We start from the raw sequence: 27,551 nt of genomic DNA on the forward strand, positions 1-27,551 counted from the left end.
GTCCCAGGGGGGTGGGGCCGATGTCACCCCCCATCAGGGATGACACCTGGGGTGGAGTGCCCCCATCGCACCCCATCGCACCCCACCACATACCCCTTCCTCCGCCAGTGGATCAAGATCTGGCCAGCCAGCTGCAGTCAGTTCCCCACACCTGGGCTATTGTCTTTATACCCTCTGTTATGTACTGAAGTCCCCCCCCCCCCCGGGCCAGCAGGGGGATACTGTAGATAGTTACGCAAATGAAGGATTGAAAGTGACGTTCAGTGATTGGATAGTTTTAGAAAGTTGCTACAGTAACGTTGTACTGGAGCTCTATATAAGCAGGCTGACTGAGGCCTTAAACTCAGTTCTGTTCTGGCCTCTGAATAAACAAGAGCTGTTTGAAGAATTGCTGTGTCGTCTGATATGTTCACCCACAACTTAACACCCTCCTTTTGGGTTCTTGGAAGCATCTGACTGGCCACTGTGAGTAAAGGATCCCGGATCACATTGACCTTTGGCCTTCCTTTCTAGCCTGCCTGAAACCTGCTTGACCTTGCCCCCAACTACAGCACACTCCTTCCTTCCTCTCTCCTCAAAGTATTTCCCCACCTTTGGACATATGGAAATGGATGTAAGTCCTCTGCTCAGCAAATCTTCAAGGACGGGCTTGACAAGCATTTGACGCTAGATCATTGTAAACTTTCTTCTTCTTCTTTACATAACCCGAGTAATTCCACACCTGCTACAGTGCTCTGAGAGTTGTCTTTGAACTTGGCGTTCCCTGATATGGCCATTTCCGGAACATTCTTGCCTCCAGCTTTTACTTCTTTGGAGCCAGGTGCAGGCAGAAGTCTTAACAAGCTCCTTGGCTTTTCTGAGGATGCATGAATATGTATATGCCTTGGCCTGTCAGAAAGACTGAGCCTCCTCAAGGAAAGGTTCTTCAAATTAACCTTCACAGTGGCCTGGGGGAGAAAATGCTACTCTGTGTGTGTGTGTGTGCGCGCATGCATGCGCAAATAGCCATGCATATATCTCACCATTCTGGTTTCCAGAAGGTCTCCAACGGAGTATAGATTTGAATAGCAGGATGAAATTGTATGTCAGAGGTAGGGAATATCAGGCCGGGGGACCAAATGTGGTCCTTGAAACATTTCTATCCGGCGCTCAGGATTCAATCCAAGCCACACCCCTCATTGGCTTGGCTTTGCACCTTCTTCTAAAGATGTTACCTGGATAGAATGTGTCTTTGGCCTGTGATAATCTCTCTTTCTTGCCCAGATGGAGGATGGAGAGATCACACCTGTTCCTGAAATGGATTATGGCCTTCAAACTTCAGACACGACTAAACGATTAAACAGCAACAACAAAGAACTCCTGGACAGTTAAGTCCAGTGAAAGGCGACTATGGGGTTGGGGTGCTCATCTCGCTTTTCAGGCTGAGGGAGCCAGCGTTTGTCCACAGACAGCTTTCTGGGCCATGCGGCCAGCATGACTAAACCACTTCTGATGCAAAGGAACACTGTGATGGAAGCCAGAGAAGTGCACGGCAACGCCGTTTAGCTTCCCACCACAGCAGTACCTATTTATCTACTTGCACTGGTGTGCTTTCAGACTGCTAGGTTGGCAGGAGCTGGGACAGAGCAACAGGAGCTCACCCCCGTCGTGGGAATTCGCACTGCTGACCTTCTGATTGGCAAGCCCAAGAGGCTCAGTGGTTTAGACCACAGTGCCATCTGAGTCCACAGCGCTGAAGTATACTTTTCTAACCATGCACTTAAAAAACTTCTATTAGGCGAATTGGAGAATTCTAAAACTCTGAGTACTCACTCAACAGTGACTTCTATGATATTTACCTCCTGGCATCTATATTGTTTGAGGAGAAAAAGGGAAATCGATGTGTCCAAAACATCATGATTTCCCCACCCCCCGCCACTCACACCCTGGTCCACCAAACTCTCTTATCAGCAACTCATGTTCTGTACAATAGGAAAGTCAGTTTGAATAAAAAGAAAAACCTGTTTCCAAGGTGGTTAATCCCCAATAGAAGCTGAGACAAAGAATAGAAATCTGCTTCCTTCTTGGTAATACAGACATCACTTGCAGTAGTAGTAGTGTTCTGACTAGCTTTTAAATAGCAATATGTTTGGAATGCGGTGCACACATTAAGGGAGGCAGGGAACTGCTGTGCTGAAGCAAAGTGATAGATTAGTGGCCCAAACAGGTTGATGTTTTCTGCCCACAAAAAATAAATAGTCTAGCCATGAAATGAACGAGTTATACATGGCTGTAAATTTATATTTGGCTATAGTTAATAATAATAATAATAGTAATAATAATAATAATAATAATAATAATAATAATAATAATAATAAAAATTAATAATAATAAGCTGATGCTGATGACCGCTAACTTGGATGGAACTAAAAGAGATTCATGTGGGTTAAGGCTATCAGTGGCTATTTGGCACAATGGCCATACTCTACCTCAGGGATCAGCAACCTTTTCCAGTTGTGGGCTGGTCCACCGTCCCTCAGACCTTGTGGTGGGGTGGACTATATTTTTTGGGGGGAAATTAACAGATTCCTATGCCCCACAAATAACCCAGAGATGCATTTTAAATAAAAGGACACATTCTACTCAAAGCTACAGGGAACCAGGCAGAGGGCCTTCTCGGTAGTGGCGCCCGCCCTGTGGAACGCCCTTCCAGCAGATGTCAAAGCGATAAAAAACTACCTGACATTCAGAAGACATCTTAAGGCAGCCCTGTTCAGGGAAGTTTTTAACGTGTGATATTTTACTGTATTTTTGGTTTTTATGGAAGCCGCCCAGAGTGGCTGGGGAGGCCCAGCCAGATGGGCGGGGTATAAATAATAAATTATTATTATTATTATTATTATAAAAACATGCTGATTCCCGGGCCGTCCACGGGCCGGATTTAAAAGGTGACTGGGCCGGATCTGGCCCCTGGGCCTTAGGTTGCCTACCCCTGCTGTACCTCCACTCTCAGAAGAACCTTACCTCTGAATACCAGGAATCACCAGTGGAGAGAGAGGGAAACGGAAATGGAAAACATTGCAAGGGATGGATGGGAAAAGAGAGATGGGTGTGCTAACAGGTTGGTGCCCTTCTATAGTCCAGTACAGGCGGACTCCCAAAGTAAGCAGTATCTGCAAAATTAGGGGTAGCTAAGTGGTGCCCTCCAGATATTGGTGGGCTCTTAACTCCCATCATCTATGAGCACTTGCCATGCCGACTGAAGCCGATGGGAGCTGGAGTGCAACAACATCTGGGGCACATCTGGGCCAGTGTTGCCTCTACTGTGTCATCAGTGTTGAGAACAGCTCAGTGCCTCACAGCAACATCTTCAGACAGTGATTGGGAACCTGTGGCCCTTCAGAGCATGAGTCGGCAAACTAAGGACCGTGGGCCAGATCAGGTCCAATTGCCCTCTGGATCTGGCTCGCTTGGATTGGTCGTTTGGGCTGCGCCATATTCTTTTTGCAATTTTTGGGGGGCGACATCCCCCCCCTCACAAACAGCACGGCGGCCCCTCCTCCTGGCTTCTTCCCGCCCTGTGGAGGAAGGGAGCTGGGCTTTAATTGGTGCCAGCCAATTGAAGCCTCGCCACCCACGCACTGCGGCACGGCCCAGACTCTCCACCCACCCACTGCCTCTCCGTCCATGGCCGCACTGTGGGCATTGTGATGGGTGCATTGTGGGGCTTTGGCTGGAGCTTGGCACACCTGGTGGCCTTGTGCCTGGCGCCCGGGAAAGCTGGACTGGAAAGGAGAGGCGCCGCCACTGCCGCCGGCTCCTAACTGCAAGCAGAGCAGCAGAGGAGGTAGGAAAACAGGGGCAGGGGAGGGGCTGGGGGAGAGGGGAGAGAGAGAAGCCCCCCCCCCGCCGCACGCATGTGTGCAGTCCGGCCCACCACAAGGTCTGAGGAGTGGTGAACTTGCCCCCTCCTAAAGAAGTTTGCTGACCCCTGCTTCAGAGGGTCCCAGTCTCCCACTCCCATCAGCCCCAACCAGTGTGACCAGTGGTTGGGGGGGGAGTCTCAGTCCAACACCTAGAGGGTCACAGACTCCCCATCTCTGATCTCAATGCAGCCCCTTGCCTTCTGAACCTCATGTCCATTCTGCTATGTGTCAATGAGGAAAAGTGGCTGGTCCTCTTTGTATGCCTATGCACAATCCCAGCCCACACACTAGGCCTGTGAGAAAGACAGTTGTGCTATTTTTTCTTTGTCCAGCTCTCTCTCTCTCTCTCTCTCTCTCTCTCTCTCTCTCTCTCTCTCTCTCTGTGTGTGTGTGATTGTGTGTGTGTGTGTGTGTGTGTATAGAGAACAAGTCTGATAGTCAGTTGGCCTATTCTAACTTTGGGTTTATGCGCTATGGAGTGTAGAGGAACCATTGGGGAGCCTATCAGGCTGTGAAGCTGTTCTAATTAGGAACTAAAAGGGGCCCCATCTCCAGTCCTCTTCCCATCTGCTCACCGTCCTTCTTTCATCAGTCGCTCAGGGTTAATTGATTGATGAGTAGATATACTGCAAACTGTGCCCATAGAGCCAGAGCTCAGTATCTACTGCACCTCAGCAATTGTTTAATCCCTAGGTGAGCTATTAATTTCCTCCCTACTACAAACATATGGATTTCCCATGTCAAGCCGTGGAGTTATGCTGCGCTGTAAAAATCCTTACCGTCTAATAGGAGCATGGGGAATCCTGGAAGTGAGGCTCACAATTTTTTCTAAGCTAAGAAAGAAGAGTCCAATGCTGGCTCCTGGTTAGGCTGCAGTGCAAACCATCCCGGTGGTTTTGTCTCTGTTTACCCAAAGGGGACTTCCCTTCTGCTTTACCAGTTTTGGTTTCTGACTTCGCATCTCTAATTTGGACTTTCAAGGCCTTTTCAGCAGCTATTGCAGGAATGGGAAACTCCTGGCCTTCTGGATTCCTTCCAGACCACAACCCCTTTCCAGCCACACCGCACCACTGAACCTACTTTGCACCCCCCTTGAGTGCTTTTGGCTGGCTGGAATGCTGACATCACAATGCCACTATACAAGTCTCTACAGTCGTACCTTGGAAGCTGAACAGCCTAGTTCTTGAAAGTTTTGGATCCTGAACGATCAAAACCAGGAAGTGACTGTTCCGGTTTTCAAACGTAATTTTGGAAGCCAAATGTCCAATGGGGCTTCCGTGGCTTCTGATTGGCTGCAGGAGCTTCCTGCAGCCAATCAGAAGCCACGCTTTGGTTTCCAAACGTTTTGGAAGTCAAACGGATTTGAGAACAGGTAAAATAAAGGGTCTGGAAACCAAGCCTTATGAGGAATGGTTGAGGGAGTTGGGTATGTTTAGCCTGGAAAAGAGGAGACTGAGACGAGATATGATAGCCACCTGGAAGATGGAACAAGCTTGTTTACTCCTGCTAAGGAGACTTAGCCAATGGCTTCAAGTTCCAAGAGATTCTGACTAAACACCAGGAATAACATTCTCACAGCAAGAGCTTTTTCGACAGTGGAACGGACTGCTTAAGAAGATTGTAGACTCACCTTCACTGGAGGTTTTTAAGCAGAGGTTGGATGACCATCTGTCATTGATGCTTTAGTTGAGTTTCCTACACTGGAGGGGATGGACTAGATGACTCTTAGGATCTCTTACAATTCTATGATTCTAAGATTCTATGTGCTTTGTATGCAGCCTTCATGCAAAATATATCTTTTGGTGCAATCTTTTTGCACACTGAAACTGCACTGCAGAATTGTGCACAGTTTGACTCGACACTCTTATTTTCTGATCTGCAAGCAAGTTCAGAAGTGATCGGGTTGTCCAGCTGTGAAATATGGACCAAACTAATTCCTCTTCCACCCCCTAGATAAACATATTTCCCACTGCTATCTCCAAGGTTCTGGGGGCCCTCTGTCAGGACCTTCCTGCACCCAAATCCAAAATCAGGTAAGGCCTCATCAAATGTGTGAGTTTTTTGAGTTGATAGGGCTTCCTGCCATGCCTACAACTGTATGGTGTGTGCTTCTCTGCGTGTGAATTCCCAGGAATATCCTTAATTAGCATGGCATTGGAAAGCAGACATAGATTTTGGGTCTGAGCCCTGGCTTAGACAACGCTCTTCGCTGTGCTTGCTAGCAGGTTCTGGCTGTGCCGTTGCTTGTATTTGACTATCGCCTGCTGGGATGAGAGCCATACAACATCCAGGGCAATTTCCCTTTCAATGACTCCAATGTGCAAGCAGACTGAGGCATGCTCCCTGGAATTTTGAGAAGATGAGGTGCAGAGAGATGCTGCTGCTGTTAAATCAACTGTGCTGTGGGAAGCTCCATCAGGAGAGAATTACCTGCTGACCTACATCCATGCTCGCAAAATGGCTTTAACTCAGGATGGTTCAACCACAAAGATTTTGTGTAATTTTGAAATTGCTGGCTCCCCTTGGGGAGGAGTGCACTAGAGCAGTCTCCACTAGCGTCTTTGATATGAAACCTCTTTTCTCTGGCCACCTGGTCTGGTGCTTGTTAACTGTCCTGATGAGTGCATAAAGGAATGCTCCCTCAAGTATGTATAGGATTGTGGGTCTAGTGTTGTGTATGCAGAACTGACCAACCATGCTAGGGAGTGCAGGTCACTGGAGTGTTAGGATATGCCTAAGACCTTGCATGGGGCAGAGTTTGCATTGGTCCTCATTGCTGTTTGGGGCTGGACCAGGAGCTGTAGGCTAAGGTGATCTAGAAGCTGGAAACTGAGCATCCTGGAGCAAGCTAGTAGCCGGGACTGAAGGGCAAATCAGAACCAAAGGGGGAACCACGAGACAGGAGCAAGCCAGAAATTGAGGACCAAAGGACAACCAAGGATGTAAGGGGACTCCTGAGTTCAGGAAGACTTAGATGCCCAAGCAAGACTCAACTGAAATAGGAAACCTTCCTGTCCAGGACCATTCAATGACCATTCTGGGCAGTCAGTCAAGGGGCTGAAGGTACTTCACTGGGAAGCCAGTTCCTATAGTTCTGCAGCTCACCACAAGGGGCAGCTGTTCACAGATCCCAGAAGTTCCTGACACCCACCATATGCACGATCAACACTCCCTAACTTCTCTGACCAAAACAACCTCCTGCACTCTCTGTTATAGCTAGCCAATATGGCTGTGGAACCCCTAATATGGGGGAGAGAATAGATTAATCTTTATCCACAGCCTATCCACCCCAGCCCCACTTTTCCCCTCCCCTCTTAACATAAGAATACAAAAAGAACCCACGGGATCAGCCCAGTGGCCCATCTAGTCCAGTTTCCTGTTCTCATGGTATAATTATTATTATTATTATTATTATTATTATTATTATTATTATTATCATTATTATCATTATTATTATTAATTTATACCCCGCCCATTTGGCTGGGTTTCCCCAGCCACTCTGGGCAGCTTCCAACAAAATACTAAAATACAATAGTCTGTCAAACATTAAAAGCTTCCCTAAACAGGGCCTAGGACGCAGGTGGCACTGTGGGTTAAACCACAGAGCCTAGGGCTTGCTGATCAGAACGTCAGAGGTTCGAATCCCCGCGACGGGGTGAGCTCCTGTTGCTTGGTCCCTACTCCTGCCAACCTAGCAGTTCAAAAGCACGAAGTGCAAGTAGATAAATAGGTACCGCTCTGGAGGTAAGGTAAACGACATTTCCGTGTACTGCTCTGGTTTGCCAGAAGCGGCTTAATCATGCTGGCCACATGACCTGGAAGCTGTATGCTGGCTCCCTCGGCCAGTAAAGTGAGATGAGCGCCGCAACCCCAGAGTCGTCTGCGACTGGACCTAATGGTCAGGGGTCCTTTTACTCTTTTTAAACAGGGCCTATCAGATGCATATGAGAAGTTCACAAGCAGGTTTCCAGCACCTGGTATTCAGAAGCATAGTCCCTCCCACAGTGGAAGCAGTGCACAGCCGTCAGGGTTCGTGACCCCTGAAAGCCTTATTTCCTGCTCTTTTTCCATCTGCTCCCACAGAGAAACTGATTGGGAGCAGAAACTGACAGCAACATTAATTTTTGACCTGGTCAGACAAAAGGTTGCTTGGCCCTGCATGTGCCTGAGGGACAGCCATACATTCACTCTGGGGTTTTACTTCCAGGGATCCTGGAGAGCAAGTTGAACCTTGAAGAATGAGATGTCTAGCAAATCACAATGTTCTCCCAGTATAGGAGGTATTGGAAAGCAGAGACTGCCTCTGATAAATGGGGGCATTTGGGAGTGTGTGTTGTGTGTGTGTGCACCAATGTATTCCCTCCTCCCCCTCCCATCCTAGATTTAAGAGGGGGGGGGAGAGAGAGCTGGACAGAGAATAATTTTAGCCTCACTCATTATTATATTAATTGTGCTCCCTTCTGCCTCAGTGATTAGATCGAGTGTTTGGGGATGCCTGGAGGTGGAACTGCTTATTCTGGAACTGAGGGTATGTTTATTTGCTGAAAGCCAGCATGGTTGGGAAGCCGAGCACAACTGAGCATTTCATGCTATCTACACATGTAGGGTGATTTGGAAGAGGGGATAAATCCTTATTGGAAATCATTTGCTAGCAGAACTAGAGCAAACCGAGTTTCGGAACAATATAGGCTTTAAAAACACACCCACACACACAGACACACACACACACAGCCGACCAATGATCCAGTTACAATATAGAAATAAATTATCCACTATGCCTCGCCCTGGGAATTAATGTCAAAGTATTTTAAATAAATAAATAAATAAATAAATAAATTACACGAAAGGTTTGGGGTGCAGGTTCGTGACATGTTTGGATAACTTTGCATATGGTAATTTATTTATTTATTTATTTTATGCAAATTCAGGCCAGCATTTTAATGATTATTATTATTTAGAGGGAGAACCAAAACTTGACTCTTGTTGTAAGGACTTACCCTGAGCTTTGAGCTGTCAAACAAATTTTCTGGCTCAGAACGCATAGAATCAAATAATTGTAGGCACGCCAATGGCTATCTTCCTCTTTTGTTGTTGTTAAGAAAACTGAGAACCTCTTATAGGAATAACTAGCAACCTCATGCCCAGTGCTGCCCAGGAATTCAAACACACCAACAATGTACAGTGGTACCTTGGTTTAAGAACAGCTTAGTTTATGAACAAGTTGATGAAGAACGCTGCAAACTCGGAAGTAGGCGTTTTGGTTTGTGAACTTTGCCTTGGAAGCAGAACATGTTGAATGTGTTCCATTTGTCAATTGAGTCCCCCACTGCTATGGGAAAGCATGCCTTGGTTTAAGAATGCTTTGGTTTAAGAACGGACTTCCGGAATGGATTAAGTTCGTAAACCAAGGTACCACTGTATAGCTTTGAAATCAATGGTCAAAGTTAGTGCAGTTTTCAAAGCTACAGGCTGCCATCTTGATTCAAAGGAGCACCCAACTGTAACCAAACATAGGTGAAAAGCGCTTGCTGATCTCGAAGGAGCTGCCATGCAAAATTTGGTTCCAATATCTTAAGAGGTGTCCAAAATACCCAGTAGATGAGTAAGATACTTTCTAAAGAAACAATAGCTTGGTTGCAAGAGCACGTGACTCTTAATTTCAGGGTCATGGGTTGAAACCTCATGTTGGGCAAAAGATATCTGCATTGCAGGGGGTTGGACTAGATGACGCTTGTAGTCCCTTCCAACTCTACAATTCTGTGGTTCTATGACTGTGGTGGACAGTGAAAACCTTTGTGTGTATGTCAGCATTAAAGCTCTTTCCTTACTTCTATGTTTTTCTCCATCCAGCAAAACAGCAACAGGATGGTGAGTGCTCTCCTTGCTCCTCTGAGTGTCGCTTCTTTATATAGCTGTTGTTATTGCACATGAAATAGTTGTCACAGACAGCCATGCGTCAGCTAGTCTAGCACACCAGAAGCTGCCAGCCGGGTAATGGCCTTGTGATTTGACTTGCTGCTCCAGAGAGCAAATGAACCCCAAATCCCCACTCTTCCAGTGAAAGTGAGAAGCCTGGTAACATTATGGGGGCACGAGGCTCCTTGTCTCAGCCCCTGACGCCCTGCTGCAGAAACACGCACTGTAACGTCTACCCAGTTCACAGACCAAACATCTCCAAGAAATCTGCTTTATTTAACTCAGGCATGCGAAGTTCATCTTCTGAAGTTTGCATTGGGCTTGTGCCCTTTCACTAATTAAATTTAATTAGAAAGCCTTATGGGACTTCTTTCTTTCTTCTTCTTCTTTTTCAAAAAAAATCCATCTCTGAGTGAGGATGCTTCACTGTCTGGGTGATTGTGTATGTATGTGTGTGAGCATTCCTCGTTTCCTCCTGAAATGTTAATTAGAAGGAGAACATGTTAGGTTTGGGGAGTGAAAGCTGTCTTGCAAACCCATAGATAAACAGATTGATTTAATTTTAATCTGCTTTCATGGTGATGCATAATGATAACTGGTTTCTGTCTCGCAGGGCTGGAGAAAGCGCAGACCTTAATAAGAATTTGTGGGTATATTATTCAGCTTTAAATGACTTACGTTTTGCTAGATCGCTCCCCGTAAATTATGCCAAGTCCACAAGGAACTTGGAGACTTTAAACTGTTTTTTTTTTCTATTTACGCTTTTCCATCAAGAAAGTGTAACCCAGAAAAACTTAGAGTGTTAGAGTATGCAAAGTCATCTAATGTCTATACGAAGTACCCATGTACACAAGGAAAGCATTTCTGTCCCCAGCTCCCATGGTGGCTTCCTTCTGCACTGTAGCTGAGTCCGTTGCCGAACGTCTTCTGATCTCCAGGGGGTTAGGTGGGGGGCAGGCACTGGAAGCTGTCTTATACCAGGTTAGACTATTTCATAGAATCATAGAAATGTAGGGTTGGAATGGACCCCAGGAATTACAGCTAAAGAATCCCTGACAGATGGACATTCAATCTCTGCTTAAAAACATTCAACAGAGGAGAACCCATCAGGCCATTCCACTGCTGAACAGCTCTTCCCATCAGAACGTTATTCCTCATGTTTAGTTGGAATCTCCTTTCTTGTAATTTGAATCCATTGCTTCAGGTCCTACCCTCCAGAGCAGCAGACAAACTTATCTTCCATGTGTCAGCCCCTCAGATATTTGAAGACAGCTATCATTGCTCAGTCTTCTCTTATCCGGGCTGAACACACCCAACTTCCTCAACTGTTCCTCATAAGGTTTGGTTTCCACACCATAGATCATCTTGGCCTCCTTCTTCTGCACATGTTCCAGCTTGTCAATATCCTTCTTAAAATGTGGCACCCAGAACTGGACACAGTGCACAGTTCTCTTTCCAGAACAGACAATTTGTTCATCTAACTGGCAGTGGCTATCTGGACTCACATAAGAAGAGCCCCACTGGATCTGGCGAAAGGCCCATCTAATTGGGCACCCCATTTTCACAAAGGCCACCCAGATGCCTCTGGGGTGCATACAAACAAGACCTGAGCACAAGATCATTCTCCCCACTTGCAATTCCCAGCTATTGTTAGTCAGTAGTCTACTGCCTCTGTCAGTGGTGGGAGAAACATAATTATCATGACTAGTTAATATTGATAGCTTTATCCTCCATAAAGATAAGTTAGAGGTGGGTATTTCACATCATGTATTGCCTGCTACTTTAAACTGGAGAGGCCAGGGATTGAACCCTGAGACCTTTTACATGTGACCCCTTCCCCAAGTGGGGTTGCAGAGACTTGGTTCTGTTGCGTCCCAATTGAGGTGTCTTTTACAGATGTTTGCCAACTTCTTTATGTGCTTTTGATAGTAACTCGAATTTGGGGAGGGGATGGTGGCAGTGAGTGGTCTCTGGCCACTGTATGCCTCCTGATGCATATTATAGGACCAGCATTGGCTTGCAGGATCACAGCAAGCTCCACCTGGCTCAGTATCCTTTCTCCAACAGCAGACAGCCACAATTCCAGCGTCAGCCCACCAGCAGTATATTGTACATGCAGATGGGCCCCGACATGTGCCTAACCATACTGGGTGCTGATGCCAAGTGTGCTGGTCCCGTGGGTTACCCGAGAGGTGAGGTCCAAGCCCAGTCCATGGTCAAAGGTGCATGTGGAGGCAGTCTGTAGTAGCTGAAGCTGGGTGCAGGGCAGGGAGCCGGGTGAAGTCAGGAACAGGCTTGCAAGCAGGGAGCCAGGGCGGGTCAGGAGCTCGGGCAGAAAAGCAGGACAGGGTTCAGGCAGGAACTAGCAACCAACAATATTGCTCCCGCAACTTGGGACTGGGGCTGGCAGGATTTTATCTGCCCCCAGGCATAGGGCAGCCCCAATCCTCAGGTGACTCGCCTCTCCTGGCCTGGAGGCGAGCACTCCTCCTGCGGGAACTTAGTTCCCTCCACCTCTCTGCCCTGAGCCTCTGCAGCTCAGGAGAGGCTGGAGAGGCTGGACCCAGAGGCAACCTCAGCTTCCTCTGACGGGGCTGAGAGTGGAGCACCTGCAGGCAATGGGTCTTCCCTCACCTCAGGGGCCAGAGCAGACTCAGCTGGTGCCTGCACCTGGGGATCCAGCACAGGTGAGGGCCCTTCAGGCTCAGGCCCCAGCCCTAGCCCCAGCTCAGCTGATTCTGGAGGCGGGGGATCCTGTGCAGGCTGGGATCCCTCAGGTTCAGCATCTGAATCTGAATCCTAGGCTATCACACCAAGCCAGGCTGTTTGCTGTAGAGAGAGGAGTGGAATAGGACAAATACAAACAAATGCAATTGTATGTTCCCAAACCTTTGTGCACAGAAAGGAAGAAAAAAACTTATCAACTTTCTGTTCAAACTCTGCTTTGATCTTCTTCCTGTGCCTCCCGTGGAGCTTTTATAAAAATACTACCCCAAAATTCATCTCTTTGGTGGTTAGAGCCAGACACGACGGCTCGGTTGACATTGCACTGTGGCCCTTGGCGCTGTGCGGCGTTGCAACACAGTTATGTCTTTGCCAGCCAGCTGTTCCACTTTATACAACACTTAAGTAACAATTTCACGGCCGTTACCAGCCTGCAGTAATGACAGGGGCTGGGAGCTAAAGTGCTAACTGGTTGTAAACTACAAAGAAGTGAAGAGGAAGAAGAAACAAGGCTGGGAGATGTTAAAAGAGGCATGCACAAGTAAATGAAAACGGAACGGCACCTGCATTTTAATTGCATGATTTGAAGCCTCTCCTTATCACCCGAGTAAACATGGTGTTTAGCGGGTCAAGAAGAGTGTGTTGGGAAATTACTGTCTTTGGGAAATGCAAAGGTATTGATTCCTGGTGGCTCACTCCATCTGCTCCAACTGTCTCTATTCACCAGGCATTTGTGCTTATTTTCTGCTACAAGTCTGTAATATAATGCTGCCCATGTTTGGTTTCTTTCCCTCCATTAGAGGAGCAGCTAGCTCACTGCGGCTTACTCCCAAGTAAGAGTGCACAAGACTGCACTCTCTGAAACGAGGAGGAAAGGAAGCGAGGAGACAGGACCTCCTGGCTTACCAAAGGCTGCAGAGCTATGAATGCTTTCGTTCTGAGGAATGATGCAAAAAGAACAGGCTACAATTGTAGAGTTTATTAAATAGGCTTCAGTGGTTTTTTAAAATGTTTTTCATTTTGAAGGAGTGGTTATGATCAGTCTATTAACATAGCCTGGGTTTGGAAACCGTTGCTGGAAAAATGAGCAGAGTGCATGGCAGACAAGAACCAGTGGCAATGAGGGCCAGTGGCATTCACATCATTAGTTTAAAGCACTATGATGCCACTTTAAACAGTCACGGCTTCCTCCAAAGGCTTTTGAGAGCTGTGGTTTGTTAAGGATGCTGAGAGTTTTTAGGAGACACCAATCCCCGCCCCGCCCTCAGAGCTGCAATTTCCAAAGTGTTTTAACCATCAGTCCTATCCTCTGGAGCAGCAGAAGTAAGCTTGCTCCATTTGCCATGTTGACAGTCCTTCAGATATTCAAAGAGGTCTATTATCTCTCAATCTTTTCTTCTCCAGGCTCAACATGCCCAACTCCCTCAAATGTTTTATTTTTGTTGTTAACTGCTTTAAGGTTTTTGTTTTTTTTAAAATCAAGCGGTGTACAATTTTTATGAAAGAAATAAGATCGTAAAGAAAGCTTCATTTCAAGACCCTTTATCATCTTGGTCACTGGCCTCTGCACATGTTCCAGCTTGTTAGTAGGGGACCACAGGTTCCTTGTTATGGGTCTATGATGAGTGCGCCCCAGGGAAATGGGCATAGAATTAGGGGTTACTATCCAGAAGTAGAAATGGAGATTGGGGGTAATGCTTGTCTCATAGCCCTTCATCCTGCCTTCCTCTCCTCTCCGCCTTCCCCAGCAGAGCACAAGACTAGCCTGCTCCTTTTATTTAAGCATTTGCAAGTCTGATTTTCTGCTGGAGCATGCAGGTGCTTCTCTTCCTGACATATGTGCAAGGTTATCTGGTTTGCCCTGAACGCCCATAGCAAATTCCTCCTCTCTCTAGTTTACGAAGAGACTTGTGAGATTGCGCAGAAAAGTTCTAGGGAAAATGTAAACTAGGTAGACCTGAAAATCTGTACCTGACAGGAATCTCTTGCTGCAGACTCTTGGGATACCTCTGATCACCCCACCACACACAGCCCACCATGCATATTTTATTTATTATTTAAAATTATTTATAGGCTGTTTTTCATTGTGGGGAGGGAAATGACAAGGTGGTGTACAAAATAAAACCAGTACGCTCAAGTAGCAATAACATGTCAACCAATTCAGTAAAAGGGGTACTAAGGATCAGTGCCTGGGAGTGCCCATGGAAATGGTTTTTAACATCTGGCAGAAGGCCTGCCCTATAGACGCCCATTGTATCTCTAAAGGGGGGTCATTCCACAATGTGGGGGGCACTCTGGGAAGGCCCTATTTTTGAGTTGCCATGAGATGTAGCTCCCCTAGATGTAGCCTGATCCTTTGCTGATCTTCAATTCAAAGGCACATGCAAGATTAAGATTGTTCTGTTCTAGGTAGGGATGGGGGATGAATATGATTTGGTTGACCTGCAAAGCTGCACTTGAATAATTTGCACTTTCCAGAACATTGGAAGAAGTGAGACACAAATTGTTAGTGGTGCCCAAGTGCCCAGGGGGGCGGAAATCAAAATGATGACAAAGTTGGTGCCAGGCAGGCGTCTCTGGGCAGAGAGCACCCCCCAGATTTCATGCATTTGGTTCCCAATAAGGAAGGACGCGGGTGGCGCTGTGGGTAAAACCTCAGTGCCTAGGACTTGCCGATCGTATGGTCGGCGGTTCGAATCCCCGCCTTTCAGGGGGGCTCCCGTCTTTCGGTCCCAGCTCCTGCCCACCTAGCAGTTCGAAAGCACCCCTAAGTGCAAGTAGATAAATAGGTACCGCTTTATAGTGGGAAGGTAAACGGCATTTCCGTGTGCTGCGCTGGTGCTGGCTCGCCGGAGCAGCTTCGTCACGCTGGCCACGTGACCCGGAAGTGTCTTCGGACAGCGCTGGCTCCCGGCCTCTTAAGTGAGATGAGCGCACAACCCTAGAGTCGGACACGACTGGCCCGTACGGGCAGGGGTACCTTTACCTTTACCTTTTTAAGGAAGGACAGGGATAAGAACAGCACAAAATCGGAATGTCAATATGTACTCTGCCTGCCTGATGAGATCACCATCAAGGGTCTTGCTCTGTTGTCCCACAGTTTAGATGGAGAAATCTTATGAAACAAGGATCCTGGACTTGTTCAGGGTTGACTCCAAGACTTCAGAATGACCTTCCTCAGGGACTGTGATTTGACCCTTTCCTACTGGCCCTAGGGCAATGGTGTGAATTGTTTTGAATGTTATGAATGGACCTTTATTCGGTCTGCCTTCAGATGTCAGATGTATTTAGAGATGAGCTTATTTAGATATCTGGCTTCTACTTTGGTTTTAAAGTTTGCTTTAAGGTTTAGGAAAGCTGGATTTTTTTATTTTTTTTTAAAATAAAGTGGAACAGGAGATTCTTACTAAACATCAGAAAGAACTTTCGGACAGTAAGAGCTGTTCAATAGTGGAACCGACTCCCTTGGAAGGTGTTGAACTCTCCTTCCTTGGAGGTTTTTAAGCAGAGGTTGGATGGCCATCTGTCATGGATGCTTTAGCTGAGATTCTTGCATTGTAGGGGGTTGGACTAGATGACCCTTGGATCCCTTCCAACTCTACCATTCTATGATTCTATGATAGGATAATTGTGTCGAAAACCCATAGAGCTGCTTGACAAACTCCAAGAGATCCAGTGGCAAAGTGTCTGTCCTCCCACATAGAATAATTGTTCAAGACAAATTGTGAAAACAGCCAAAGGGTAGAATCTGAAGGCCAGCTAGGCAGATGAACCCAATATATGCCAGTCTTGTAATCCAAATGGATTGGGAAAGGAATCCCGTGTTGTTTGTTACACTGCCTTGGCACTCTTCCCACTGTTTAAGTCAAAAGCCGTCTCGGGAGAGGCTGCCAAATGTGCCTTCCCTTGTAATAATGACATCTCTTCTTCATTTGACACTTGCAAAGCCCCTCATGCATATTCAAGGCCCTGTGTACCCTGCTTTTCAAAGAAAATATCAGAATCACATGTCACAGCAATCCAGATTCTAAAATCAAGGAAAGTTGGATTCTGCAACCTGCACAAATTGGGCAAATGCACACAATTCTCTTGCTTTGCATGCATTATCCTTTCATTTGTGCAATTTATTCTGATGCTACTAGTCACAGGGTGAGGATCCTGGCCAAGCTTGGGGAGATTGTGGTGCTTTGGATGGTGTTGGGTTACCACCATCCATAGCCATCTGCCCAGCTGGCTGGGGCTGGTGGAAGTTGATCTGCATCTTGGAGGCTACATGTTTCTGACGCCTGATCTAAAAACTACAACCACCTGCCCTTCCCAGTTGCTGGGAAGGGATGGAGCTCAGTGGTTAAGTGTCTACTTTGCATGCAGAAGCTCCAGCATCTCCAGGTAGAGCTGAAACCCTGGAGAGTCACTGCTAATTAGTGTAGACCATGAGTAGTCAGTCTTTTCATACCTAGTGGTTAAGAGTGGTAGACTTGTAATCTGGTGAACCGGGTTCACTTCCCCGCTCCTCCACATGCAGCTGCTAGGTGACCTTGGGCTAGTCACACTTCTTTGAAGTCTCTCAGCTCCACTTACCTCACAGAGTGTTTGTTGTGGGGGAGGAAGGGAAAGGAGAATGTTAGCCGCTTTGAGACTCCTTCGGGTAGTGATAAAGAGGGATGTCAAATCCAAACTCTTCTCATCTCTTCTTCATCTTTCTTGATGGTAAAATTTCCTTACTGCCCACCAGTGCTCGATGGAAGGAGGATTCAGCTTGTGCCACAGAACCCCCTACTGCCCCACCTAGAATCCTGAAATGCCCACTAGTGGGTGGTAGGGACCAAGTTGACAACCCCTGGTGTAGACAGTTTTGCAGTAGATGAACTGACTTGGTGGAAGACAGCTTCCTATAGTCACATTGGACCAATCTTCCTGTGTTCCATGTTGAAGCCCGAACATCACCTTTGGTGTACATAGGGAACTGGCATCCACACTGAGAGACATCCAGCAGAATGGGATCTTGGGATCCTGATTCCCAGCTTCATGCTTCATCTCTCTGGGATCCTGATTTCCAACCAGTTCTTTCTTTGTTCCAGTAGAACATTTATTGACACCAAAAGTGCCCATGTTTGGATATGGTTTGGGGGGCTCCTAAGAGCCTCACGTTCACTTGTCCCTGATCACCAGCATAAGGTTGACTCATGAACCTGTTCTAGCTCCTTAACTGGGGACTCTGAAGCCTCTGCCTGCATTAAAAGCATTTAAAGCATCATCATACCACTTCAAAGCAGTTGAGGTTTTCCCCAAAGAATCATGGGAAGTGTAGTTTAAGGGTACTGAGCAGTGTAAGAAGACCCCTATTTCCTTTACATAGCTACAGTTCCCAGAGCAGTTTAACAATTGATCCTTTGCAGAGAATTCTGGGAAGTGCAGTTCTCTGCACTCTTAACAAACTACACTTCTCAGAATTTTATGGGGGGGGGAGAGCCTTAACTGTTTAAAGTGGTATGATACTGCTTTAAATGAATAGCACAGATTGGACCTCAGTATCTTGGTCACAACTAGAGTCTAGGGTCATTAAACTAAGTGGCGCAGCAAACATGTTGTATTACCTTGGCATGAGAGTTTGATGCCCTTTTTAGTGCTGTGTGCATACCCCGCACAGCTAAATAAACTCTACCTGTCTGAATGCCAAAGGATAGCTTTCTTAAATCATCGCCTCTTTGAAGGACCAGTAGTGAGTGGTAATGCAGTGAAGACTGGTGAGAGCAGCTAGACCTCGCAGTCCCTGTCTGCTTGTTAACATAGCTTCTTCTTTCTCCCAGGGCAAAGGTGAAGAAAGGCGTCAATGTTTTCAGCATAAGAGCCAGCAATCCATACACATGGGACGTCCAGAAGAGTGTGGATTATATTGGGAAATATGCACCGGCTGTTATATTTTGTCGAAGAAAATCTACCCCCTTGGGAAAGAGGTACGTAGGTTATTACCAGTAGTTTTCAAGCTGTGTCTCAGGGTACTTCTGCGTACCTCCTGGGAAAGTGAATTGTAGTGACCCACTTCCTTAAAAAGAAGTTTGGACATCACTGTTGATTTTCCCTTGCCATGCCAAGATCTGTCGGGGTGTTTGCTGTATTCTGGAGTGTCCATTCAGGTCATGCAGGACATGGCAAAGTGTAAGAGATCTAGTCTGCACCATTTCTAACCTCAGGATATTTGTGAATTGAGAATTGGGAAATGGAAAACCTTCAGTCTGAAAATGTTATCCCCAGTCTCCATCTCTGAAGTCTGGACCCAATTACCTGACTTGTATTGAATTCAGCATCAGCCAGCGGTGTGGCTCAGAAGCTTATCAGGGCAGCCTCGAAAAACATATAACAGATAAACTTTCCTGAGAAAGCACTTGCTCACCACTATAGATCTTTCCCTATGATACACAGTCACAGGAGTGTTATGGAAACCAGGGTGGGAAAGATTTGGCTCTCCTGATGTTACTGAACTAAAACTCCCATCACCCCTGACCATTGGCCATGCTGGCTTGGACTGATGAGAGTTGGAGTTCAACAACAACTTGAAGGCTGCAAGTTCCTCTTCCCTGATTTAAGCACCTACCTGGTAGTCATAGGTGACAAGGAAGGGCAGGCAGGTAAGTGAATGAGCTGGTGAAAGAGCAGAGCAGGATCATGACATATGGAAGCCTTAAGTGACATCAGGTTTAAGAGGCTGCATAGCATGAGCAGAATAATGTTTTATTGTAACGCAATGGAAATAGAAATAATAAAGTTTTATATCTGCATATATATTAGTACCAAGGCTAGGACGGAACTAAAAACTCACAACCTACCTAAAGCATAAATATTGCAATAAGCTTATTTGCATACGAAATACCTTTAAATGAAAAGACCTTATGATTTCTTACTTTGAATGTACAGCAACCAAGATCAGCTAATGAAATTTTGATATCGTTATTTCTGCAGATTCATAAGCACAATGTGACAAGTAATTGTGTGGCCATTAAGTACATTTTTGTCATAGCAGAACAATAATGTCTCTATTAGCATCTGTTTCTCCCGGTTCCTTTATTTGTTTTTTTAACCAATTACGCAAAACTTTAAATTTAGTAATACTTTTTGTGTTTAGAGGGCCCCACATAATCTGAGCCCCTAAACCACAGTTCCCTTAGCTTATGGATAAACCCAGCGCTGTGGATACAGCACAGAAACCAAGGGATGTATCAGCGGAGAGAAACCTCCTCCTTCAACACCTAGCACAGTAATGCAAGAGGTTACTGAGGGAGGCGAGGTGCCCACTGGGACTGGAAGGGCAGAAGATAGTGGAGCCAGAGCCAATCACAGAAGGAACCAACCAATTTTACTGCTGTCCCCTCCTCCTGTTGAGTTCTGCAAGAGCAAAATTGACACTAAGGAGCAGGAGGAAGCCGGCAGCCAGGGCTACCTGCTGAGGTTGTGGTTAAATAAGAAGGCAGGTAGGTGGGAAATAGCTGAGTGTGGTGGGGCAGTTCCCCATTTCCCATAACAGACCGGCCTCTACTGCATCGGGACTATCCATCACTGCTCTGCCAGCCTCCAGCAGGCTAGCAGAAAATGTTGAAGACTTCTTTAGGATGATCCATTGGGGTTGGGAAGGTTCTTCTGGGGCACGTTGACATTTTGTGTGGGCTTACAGTGAAGCACGTGAGCTGAGCATGTGCTGTTGAATGTGCCTCAGAATCCTCTGCAATGTGTAAGGCTTTGCCAGAGGTCAAGCTCACATGAAAATTGGTCCCTTGGCTGTTTAGAAAGTTGCTTGGGGGAAGCCACCACGGTAAACATTGTTTGTCAAAGGTCAGATTTCTTTTCACACCTTTGGATCCTTTTTATTCATAGCAGATCTTTCTTTCTTTCTTTCTTTCTTTCTTTCTTTCTTTCTTTCTTTCTTTCTTTCTTTCTTTCTACATCATGAAGTTCTACATCATGCTCATCAAATATATGCAGCAAATGTATCTTTGGGGTGGAGAGGGAGGGGTAGATTTTGGGTTGTATTTAATGCCGGATGAATCTACTCAGAGTAGATCCATCACTAACCTATGCTCATTAAGTTCAGTGGACCTACTCTCAGTTGAAATTAGTTGGCTATGACCTAAGAACGCTATCATTTTGAGTTGGTTTATAATATTATTATTTTGCTTATTGTGCTGTATGTGCTATAAATCAAAGAGGAATGTATTTTTTTTATTTCAAAAAAGCCATCTCAATTGCCTAAAGGAACTAGGAAAAGGCAGAAGGCTCTGTGTGTGTGTGTGTGTGTGTGTTTTAAAAAAAGAGCTTTGAATTTTGTCCAACCCTCTTGTTCAGTCTCTTCAAATTACTGGAGAGCTTTAAAGATGAGCGTCTTGCTAATTACTACCCTTGGTTTGTATCCTGAACTTTCCAGGGGGAATTAAAAAAAAAAATGCTTTACATGCTTCATTCCGCCGTTCTTGTGAGTGAATTTTTAATCCACATTCAGAGACTTAGAGCTTGATTTTTATTTTTTTTTAATTCCCACAGTGTAATTGCTAATGTAGGACAGTGACCCTTAAAACAATCAGCATTTAAGAAGCTGGCTACTGTTTCGGTTCCTCGTTTATGAAAACAATCACTTTTGTTCTGGTTTTACTAACAGCTAGGGGCCATTCATATACATCAGAGCTGGCATGGTTGTTGTTTTTCCAGCCCAGGGAACACATTCGCTTCCATGCAAACTTCTGAGGGCCACATATTGGTGGTGGGCAGGGCCAGAAGGAAATCTGGGAAGATCCACAAATGTAAATGTCATATTTGTACAGTAGGCTAGTTTTTGCACATACGCCTCTCTATTCATGGAATAATGTGCAATATTATTATCAGCAATGTGCCCTAAATTTCTAGTATTGGAAAGAACATCATTTTGGTGTCTGCGTAAGTGAGGTAGATTACGTGAAGAGAATGTGACTTGGTTGGGACTACCAACGAGCAAAGATTTATCTTTGCCAGTATAGGATGAACAGAAAACCAGAATGCCATGTTGGGAGAGGTCATTGCTAACTTTGTTTTCCTACTTGCAATCTCCAACCTCCCTGCACAGCACCTCCTACTGGCCATTGTGCCTTACGTAACTAATACCACATCCCCCTTTCTAAACAGGGAAGGATGACAGCTCAATAAAGTGGTACCTTGGTTTACAACCATAATCCGTTCCGGAGGTCCGTTTGTAAACCAAAACAGGTTGTAACCCAAGACGTGCTTATGCCAATGGGGCCTGCAATTTTTTTTTGTTCATAATAATAATAAAAAAAATGGGTTGCAATCCAAAAAAAGTTTGCAAACCGGGACACGCCATTCCGGGTTTGACGTGTTTGCAATCCAAAACGTATGCAAACCAGACTATTTGCAAACCAAAGTACCACTGTACACAAAACGGACAAGCACGAATTCATGTACTAAACATAGTGTGTTATCAAAGTGAGGATCATAATGCCCTGTGTGTGTCGGAGATCATGCTGTTAACAATATGCTTCAAACACTTTTTGGCCAGGCAGGGGCCTCCTGATGTTATGCGATGTATCTCAGGAATGCTGGTGGTCACCTTGGATTTCTCCCCAAAGAGGCTGGAGAATGGGTAACATAGATTTCCTGGGTGTTATCCACATACTTCATTTCAGCCTGGTGAGCAAGCAGGCACATACGGTCTGTAGGGATGGGGCAAAATCTGTTTCAGTTCACATTTAAAGCTGAATTGATCGATTCTGCACTTTCTGGAACAACGTGGGAACCAAAACATAACTATCCTTTTAAATCCACACATAAGTGAATCCTGTGATGCAGTTCTCCACCCAATCAGTGTTTACCAAAATGCATATGTTTGATGAAATTGCACATATTTTTGAAGACAACATACAAAAATGCATTATAGTAGGAGAAATTGCTCGCAAAAATTTCAACATTAGTCAAAACTGCATACAAAAGTGTGTTTATCAGGCAAAAAAGGTAAAGGTAAAGGACCCCTGACAGTTAAGTCCAGTCGTGAACAACTCTGGGGTACGGACGCTCATCTCGCTTTACTGGCCGAGGGAGCTGGCGTTTGTCCACAGACAGTTTTTCCAGGTCATGTGGCCAGCATGACTAAGCCGCTTCTGATGAAACCAGAGCAGCACAAAGAAACGCCATTTACCTTCCTGCCAGACCTTCCCTATTTATCTACTTGCACTTTGACGTGCTTTTGAACTGCTAGGTTGGCAGGAGCAGGGACTGAGCAACGGGAGCTCACCCCGTCACGGGGATTCGAACCGCTGACCTTCCGATTGGCAAGACCTAGGCTCAGTAGTTTAGACCACAGTGCAAATTCACACTAAAATGCCATTTTAGATTTTTTTTTGTGTGAGGATTTTTATTTTTAAATGCAGATTGCTGCAGAAATGTTGCGAACTATAGTGGTACCTTGGGTTAAGAACTTAATTCATTCTGGAGGTCCATTCTTAACCTGAAACTGTCATTAACCTGAGGTACCACTTTAGCTAATGGGGCCTCCCACTTCCACCGTGCCACTGCCGTGCGATTTCTGTTCTCATCCTGAAGCAAAGTTCTCAACCTGAAGTACTATTTTTGGTTAAGCCGAGTCTGTAACCTGAAGCGTCTGTAACCCAAGGTACCACTGTACATTTATTGTTGGAAAAATGAGGAACTGAAAGACCCCAAACTAAAATAGTCTTCCATCCCTAATTGTAGCTTTCAAGATACTTGATAACTTGCAGTTTTAATCACAGACAGGCTGCAAAACTAGAAGCTCTATCAAGTTTCTGGTTGACTCACCAGGCAAGGCAGGTGCCTGGACTTCATTAGTCTTTCAGGTCACACAGTTGTGCATGCTGATCGTACTGATTTGTAATTATTTCCTCTCCACCATTCATTTAAAAACAGAAAAGGAAGAATAAACAACAAAGATGCAGAGCAGAAGTTGTAAAAGTCCATGAATTACCAAAAAAAGAAAAAAAGAAAAGAAAAAGAGAGAGAGGCTGAATGTTGTGGATATGGTCTTGGAATGTGTTCTTCCAAAATATCACAAAATAGTTCAATTGTTGAGCTTTATTCATTCTTCTGCACTATGCCAGTTTAAATAAAATGGCTACAGTCAATATTTTATTTAACCACTCAAATAAATACACTCATAAAAGTCCATTTCAACTTGTTTCTCTCACTTGCATTCCTCCAGGATAGCTTTGGCACTTTGTCAATATCACTCAGCAACACTCTAAGGCAGTTGTGCAGACCTTAATTGTGAATCTAGAGCAATGGTGCTTTCTTGGTGTGTGGGATGACTGACTGGATGAGGAGATGTTACTGGAAAAAGTCTCGCAAACCCAAAGTGGACGGGCCTTCTCCTCTGGGCTAGCCTTGCCACTTGGGGAAATGGGAGACTCAGCACAGGGGTGAAAATTGAACACATCCTTCTTAAAGAGGAAGTGCACTGAAGATAAATAGGGCGAAAGGTAGCACACATCTCAGCATAAAATTTATGGGTGCTAATTTAACATCTTAGATGTGTATTTAAAAATAATTGCAGCCATTTAAGTTGAAATAAGAACACAATGTGAAGGAATGGGTTTCCCAAACCCCAAACTGACTGTGCAGGCAGTTTGAAATGGGCACCAAAATCCCTATTTTTCCTTAGCTAAAATCCATTAACTTGAGCTCTGAGTCAATGTATAAACAAAAACCCAGCTGTATAAACAAGTGCTCAGAGCCCTCTCCTTTATCAGTTTGTGACGGCAAGGATGACCTTGGCTGTTCCAGTGGAGTAGGGATGACATGTCTAGGTCTTATCTTACATCCTGACGCAAAGACCTAGTCCAGGAACAGCGCCAGAGTGTGTTCTTGGAGTTGGTGACCTCTTGCTCCAAGATAAGAGTAGGAACAGGAATACGCTTTTATGGTCAGAAGTACAGGAAGGAATACCCTTTTATGGTTAAGAATACCGGAGCAGGAACATATGTGATGTCAACCTGCGTGTATAGGCTGACGTGGTTGGATTCCTCGGGAAGGAGGGAGAGGGTGCCTGGAGGATATATATACTGTATGAAATTTCTCATTTCTTTGGACTTGCTGTGGTCTGACCACGCAAGTGCCTTTCTGCTGCTCCGAAGAGCAGGAATAAAGAACTCTTTCTCTGAACCAACCCTCGGTGTCATTTGACTTCCTTCCTCCCGACCAGGAACAACGCAGAGCCCACCAATCAGTAAAGTCTAATAAGGCTACAAATGGAAGAACACAGCAGGGATCCTATTGTCCAGTTTCCTGTTGCCACAGTGACCAACCACGAGAAGCCCAAAAGGGGGATCTGAGCACAACATCGCTCGACCCACCCACCTGCGACTAGTATCCAGGGGCATGCTGCTTCTGACAATGCGGGCAGAACATAGCCATCATGGTTAGGAGCTTGAATTGCCTGATTGCATCATTGTGAACCTCTTGGGGTCTAAGGCCTGATCGGATTAGTACCTCTCAGTGAAAAGCAAAGCTGGATCATTTTAGTAGCCTGGAAGGTATCTTCTTAATTAATCCATTCTTAAAGGACCAGCAGTGAACTGGACTCAGAGGAGCCCACTCATTGCTAATTTTAAAAGACATTCATCTAATAGACTAAATTATTTACATGTTGCTTTCCTATTAATTTTTACTATGCCTGTTCACTGTTCATGGAACTGCTGTTCAGTTCTGGGAGCCACATTTTTAGAAGGACGTTGACCATCTGGAGCATATTCAGAGACAGGTGACCAAGATAATGAAACCGAGTCCTATGAAAGAGATGTGTGAATGTTGAATACGGCTGTACTTCGCCCTTCTCCACTGACCTAATCCAGGCCAACCTCAGGACCAGTGCCGGATTTACGTATAAGCTAAACAAGCTATAGCTTAGGGCTCCACTCTCTTGGGGGCCCCAAATTTTTTTTAAGGAAATAAACATTGGATGTACATTTCCAAAATGTAAGATAAAAAATAAAATAAAACCTACATACAGCAACAGTGTTTTGTGTTGTGTAGGCTCCTATGATGTAAGTAATGGGACCCGCCTGCTAGCCTGCTCCCTAAAATATCACTGGTTTGCTCATTTCTATATATAGGGTGCCTACATTCTGCATGGACTGATTGTGTGGCAATATGTGCAAATGGCTTTAGGTCATAAATTACCATATAGCATACATTCAACACAAAAAGCAGTGACCATTTGTTGTTGACAAAGGACAGCTGGACATATAAAGGGCTCCACTACCTTCAGTAGCATAGGGCCTCATAAAACCTAAATCCCGCCCTGCTTGGGACCACCGGCCCCAGATCCGACCCCATCTCAATTCAGGGCAGGAGTGGATGGGGGAAGAAGTGTCAGGAGCTTGTCCTACACTCGAGTAGGACCCTGGCAGAGACACATGCCTGACTAGCATGTTCCCTCCCTCCTGGTCGATCGTTCAGGACCTTCAAAAGCTTTCTTCTGCCCCGAACATCACAGCGACCAATTCCAATAGATATCGGCACACTTAGGGTTCTGCAGAGTCTTCGCAGCTTGCATGACAGACCTCAGCAACTCAGCATTTTGGCTAATCTATTGACATATAAACACACACGGAGCACTGCAACATGGCTCCCTCTCTCTCTAGCAACAGACAGCAAAGAGAAAGAACAAAGGACAATATCCCCACTTCATGGAACACAGTAACACAAACATCCTGTCTTCGTCACCTCCCACTCTGTGGAGTCAAAACATACACCATCATGTGATAGACAACAATCCCATGACTGCAATCACGGAGCAGGAATTCTAACAAGAAGAGCAGGAGGTTCAATAGTGCTGGGAGCTGTTTTGCTCCACACAGGGATGAAGGAGCATCCTGCAGCCAGCAGAACTGAATCCACTCACCGGTTGTTGAGTGGAGGATTCAATCCTGCTGGGTTCTGTTCCCTCAGTGTGCTCTCTGAAGGGAGCACACTGAGGCCGCCTGCCTCAAGTTCCCACCCGATCCTCTGCTCCATGGCAGCACCAGTGAGCTGCTTGATTTGCTTTGGGCTTCAGCTGAATCTGGTTCCCAGCCCTCGTTCGTGTTTAGCCTGGAGAAGAGAGGATTAAGGGAAGGCATGCTCACTGTCTTCAAATAGTCAAAGGGCTGCCATGCAGAAGCTAGAGCAGATTTGTTGCCCTGGAAGACAGGATGAGAACCAAGAAGTAACAATGGCAGGGAAGCAGAGTTTGGTCCAACAGGGACCAGCTGTTTGACAGTGGAACAATCTGCCTCGGAAAGTGGTGGTCTCTCCTTTGCCAGAGGTATTTTAAGCAGAAGACGCACTGCCATCTGTCAGGGATGCTGGACTAGACAAACTCTTAAGTTCACATCTAGCTTTACCATTGTATATTTTAAAGGGGAGAGATCGCTGAAGACATTGGGTCCTGCTTTTAATTTTTTTAAATTACAGTGGTACCTCAGATTACATACACTTCAGGTTACATACATTTCAGGTTACAGACTCCGCTAACCCAGAAATATTGCTTCAGGTTAAGAACTTTCCTTCAGGATGAGAACAGAAATCGTGCTCCGGCGGCACGGCGGCAGCAGGAGGCCCCATTAGCTAAAGTGGTGCTTCAGGTTAAGAACAGTTTCAGGTTAAGAACGGACTTCCGGAACGAATTAAGTACTTAACCCGAAGAACCACTGTATTGGCTTTCATTGAAAAATGATTCCGTAGCATCAAACGATTTTTGATGTCATGAAACAGATATTAACACTGCTGTTTAGAACTTGACAGAGCTTTCTTTGTTTAGTTACCCGCCGGCATTTGTTTATATGTTATTTCTAACTGCCCTATGCCCCAAATATACATATAGTTTAACTATCACTCTTTAAAACACACACACACACCGCCAGAAATCTGATTGTATAAATGAAAAGGTGGTGGCATTAATTAACTGGAGATTCCACGCTTTCGTGTGTTCTGATCATTTTCCGTGGATCGGGAAAC

General features: G+C 45.5%; 1 protein-coding gene across 2 annotated transcripts in view; it reads left to right on the forward strand.

Annotated features, from left to right (window-relative positions):
* Nucleotides 1-27,551, forward strand: part of LOC128404418 (transmembrane protein 132D-like) — a 468,160-nt gene that overhangs the window by 163,082 nt on the left and 277,527 nt on the right. For both annotated transcript variants that reach the window (XM_053370015.1, XM_053370016.1), the window contains one exon: nucleotides 18,356-18,502. In XM_053370015.1, coding sequence (XP_053225990.1) covers nucleotides 18,356-18,502 — 147 coding nt within the window. The remainder of the gene's footprint in view (nucleotides 1-18,355; nucleotides 18,503-27,551) is intronic.

This window comes from Podarcis raffonei, chromosome 16 (assembly GCF_027172205.1).
Source record: "Podarcis raffonei isolate rPodRaf1 chromosome 16, rPodRaf1.pri, whole genome shotgun sequence".
NCBI classification, from domain to species: Eukaryota; Metazoa; Chordata; class Lepidosauria; order Squamata; family Lacertidae; genus Podarcis; species Podarcis raffonei.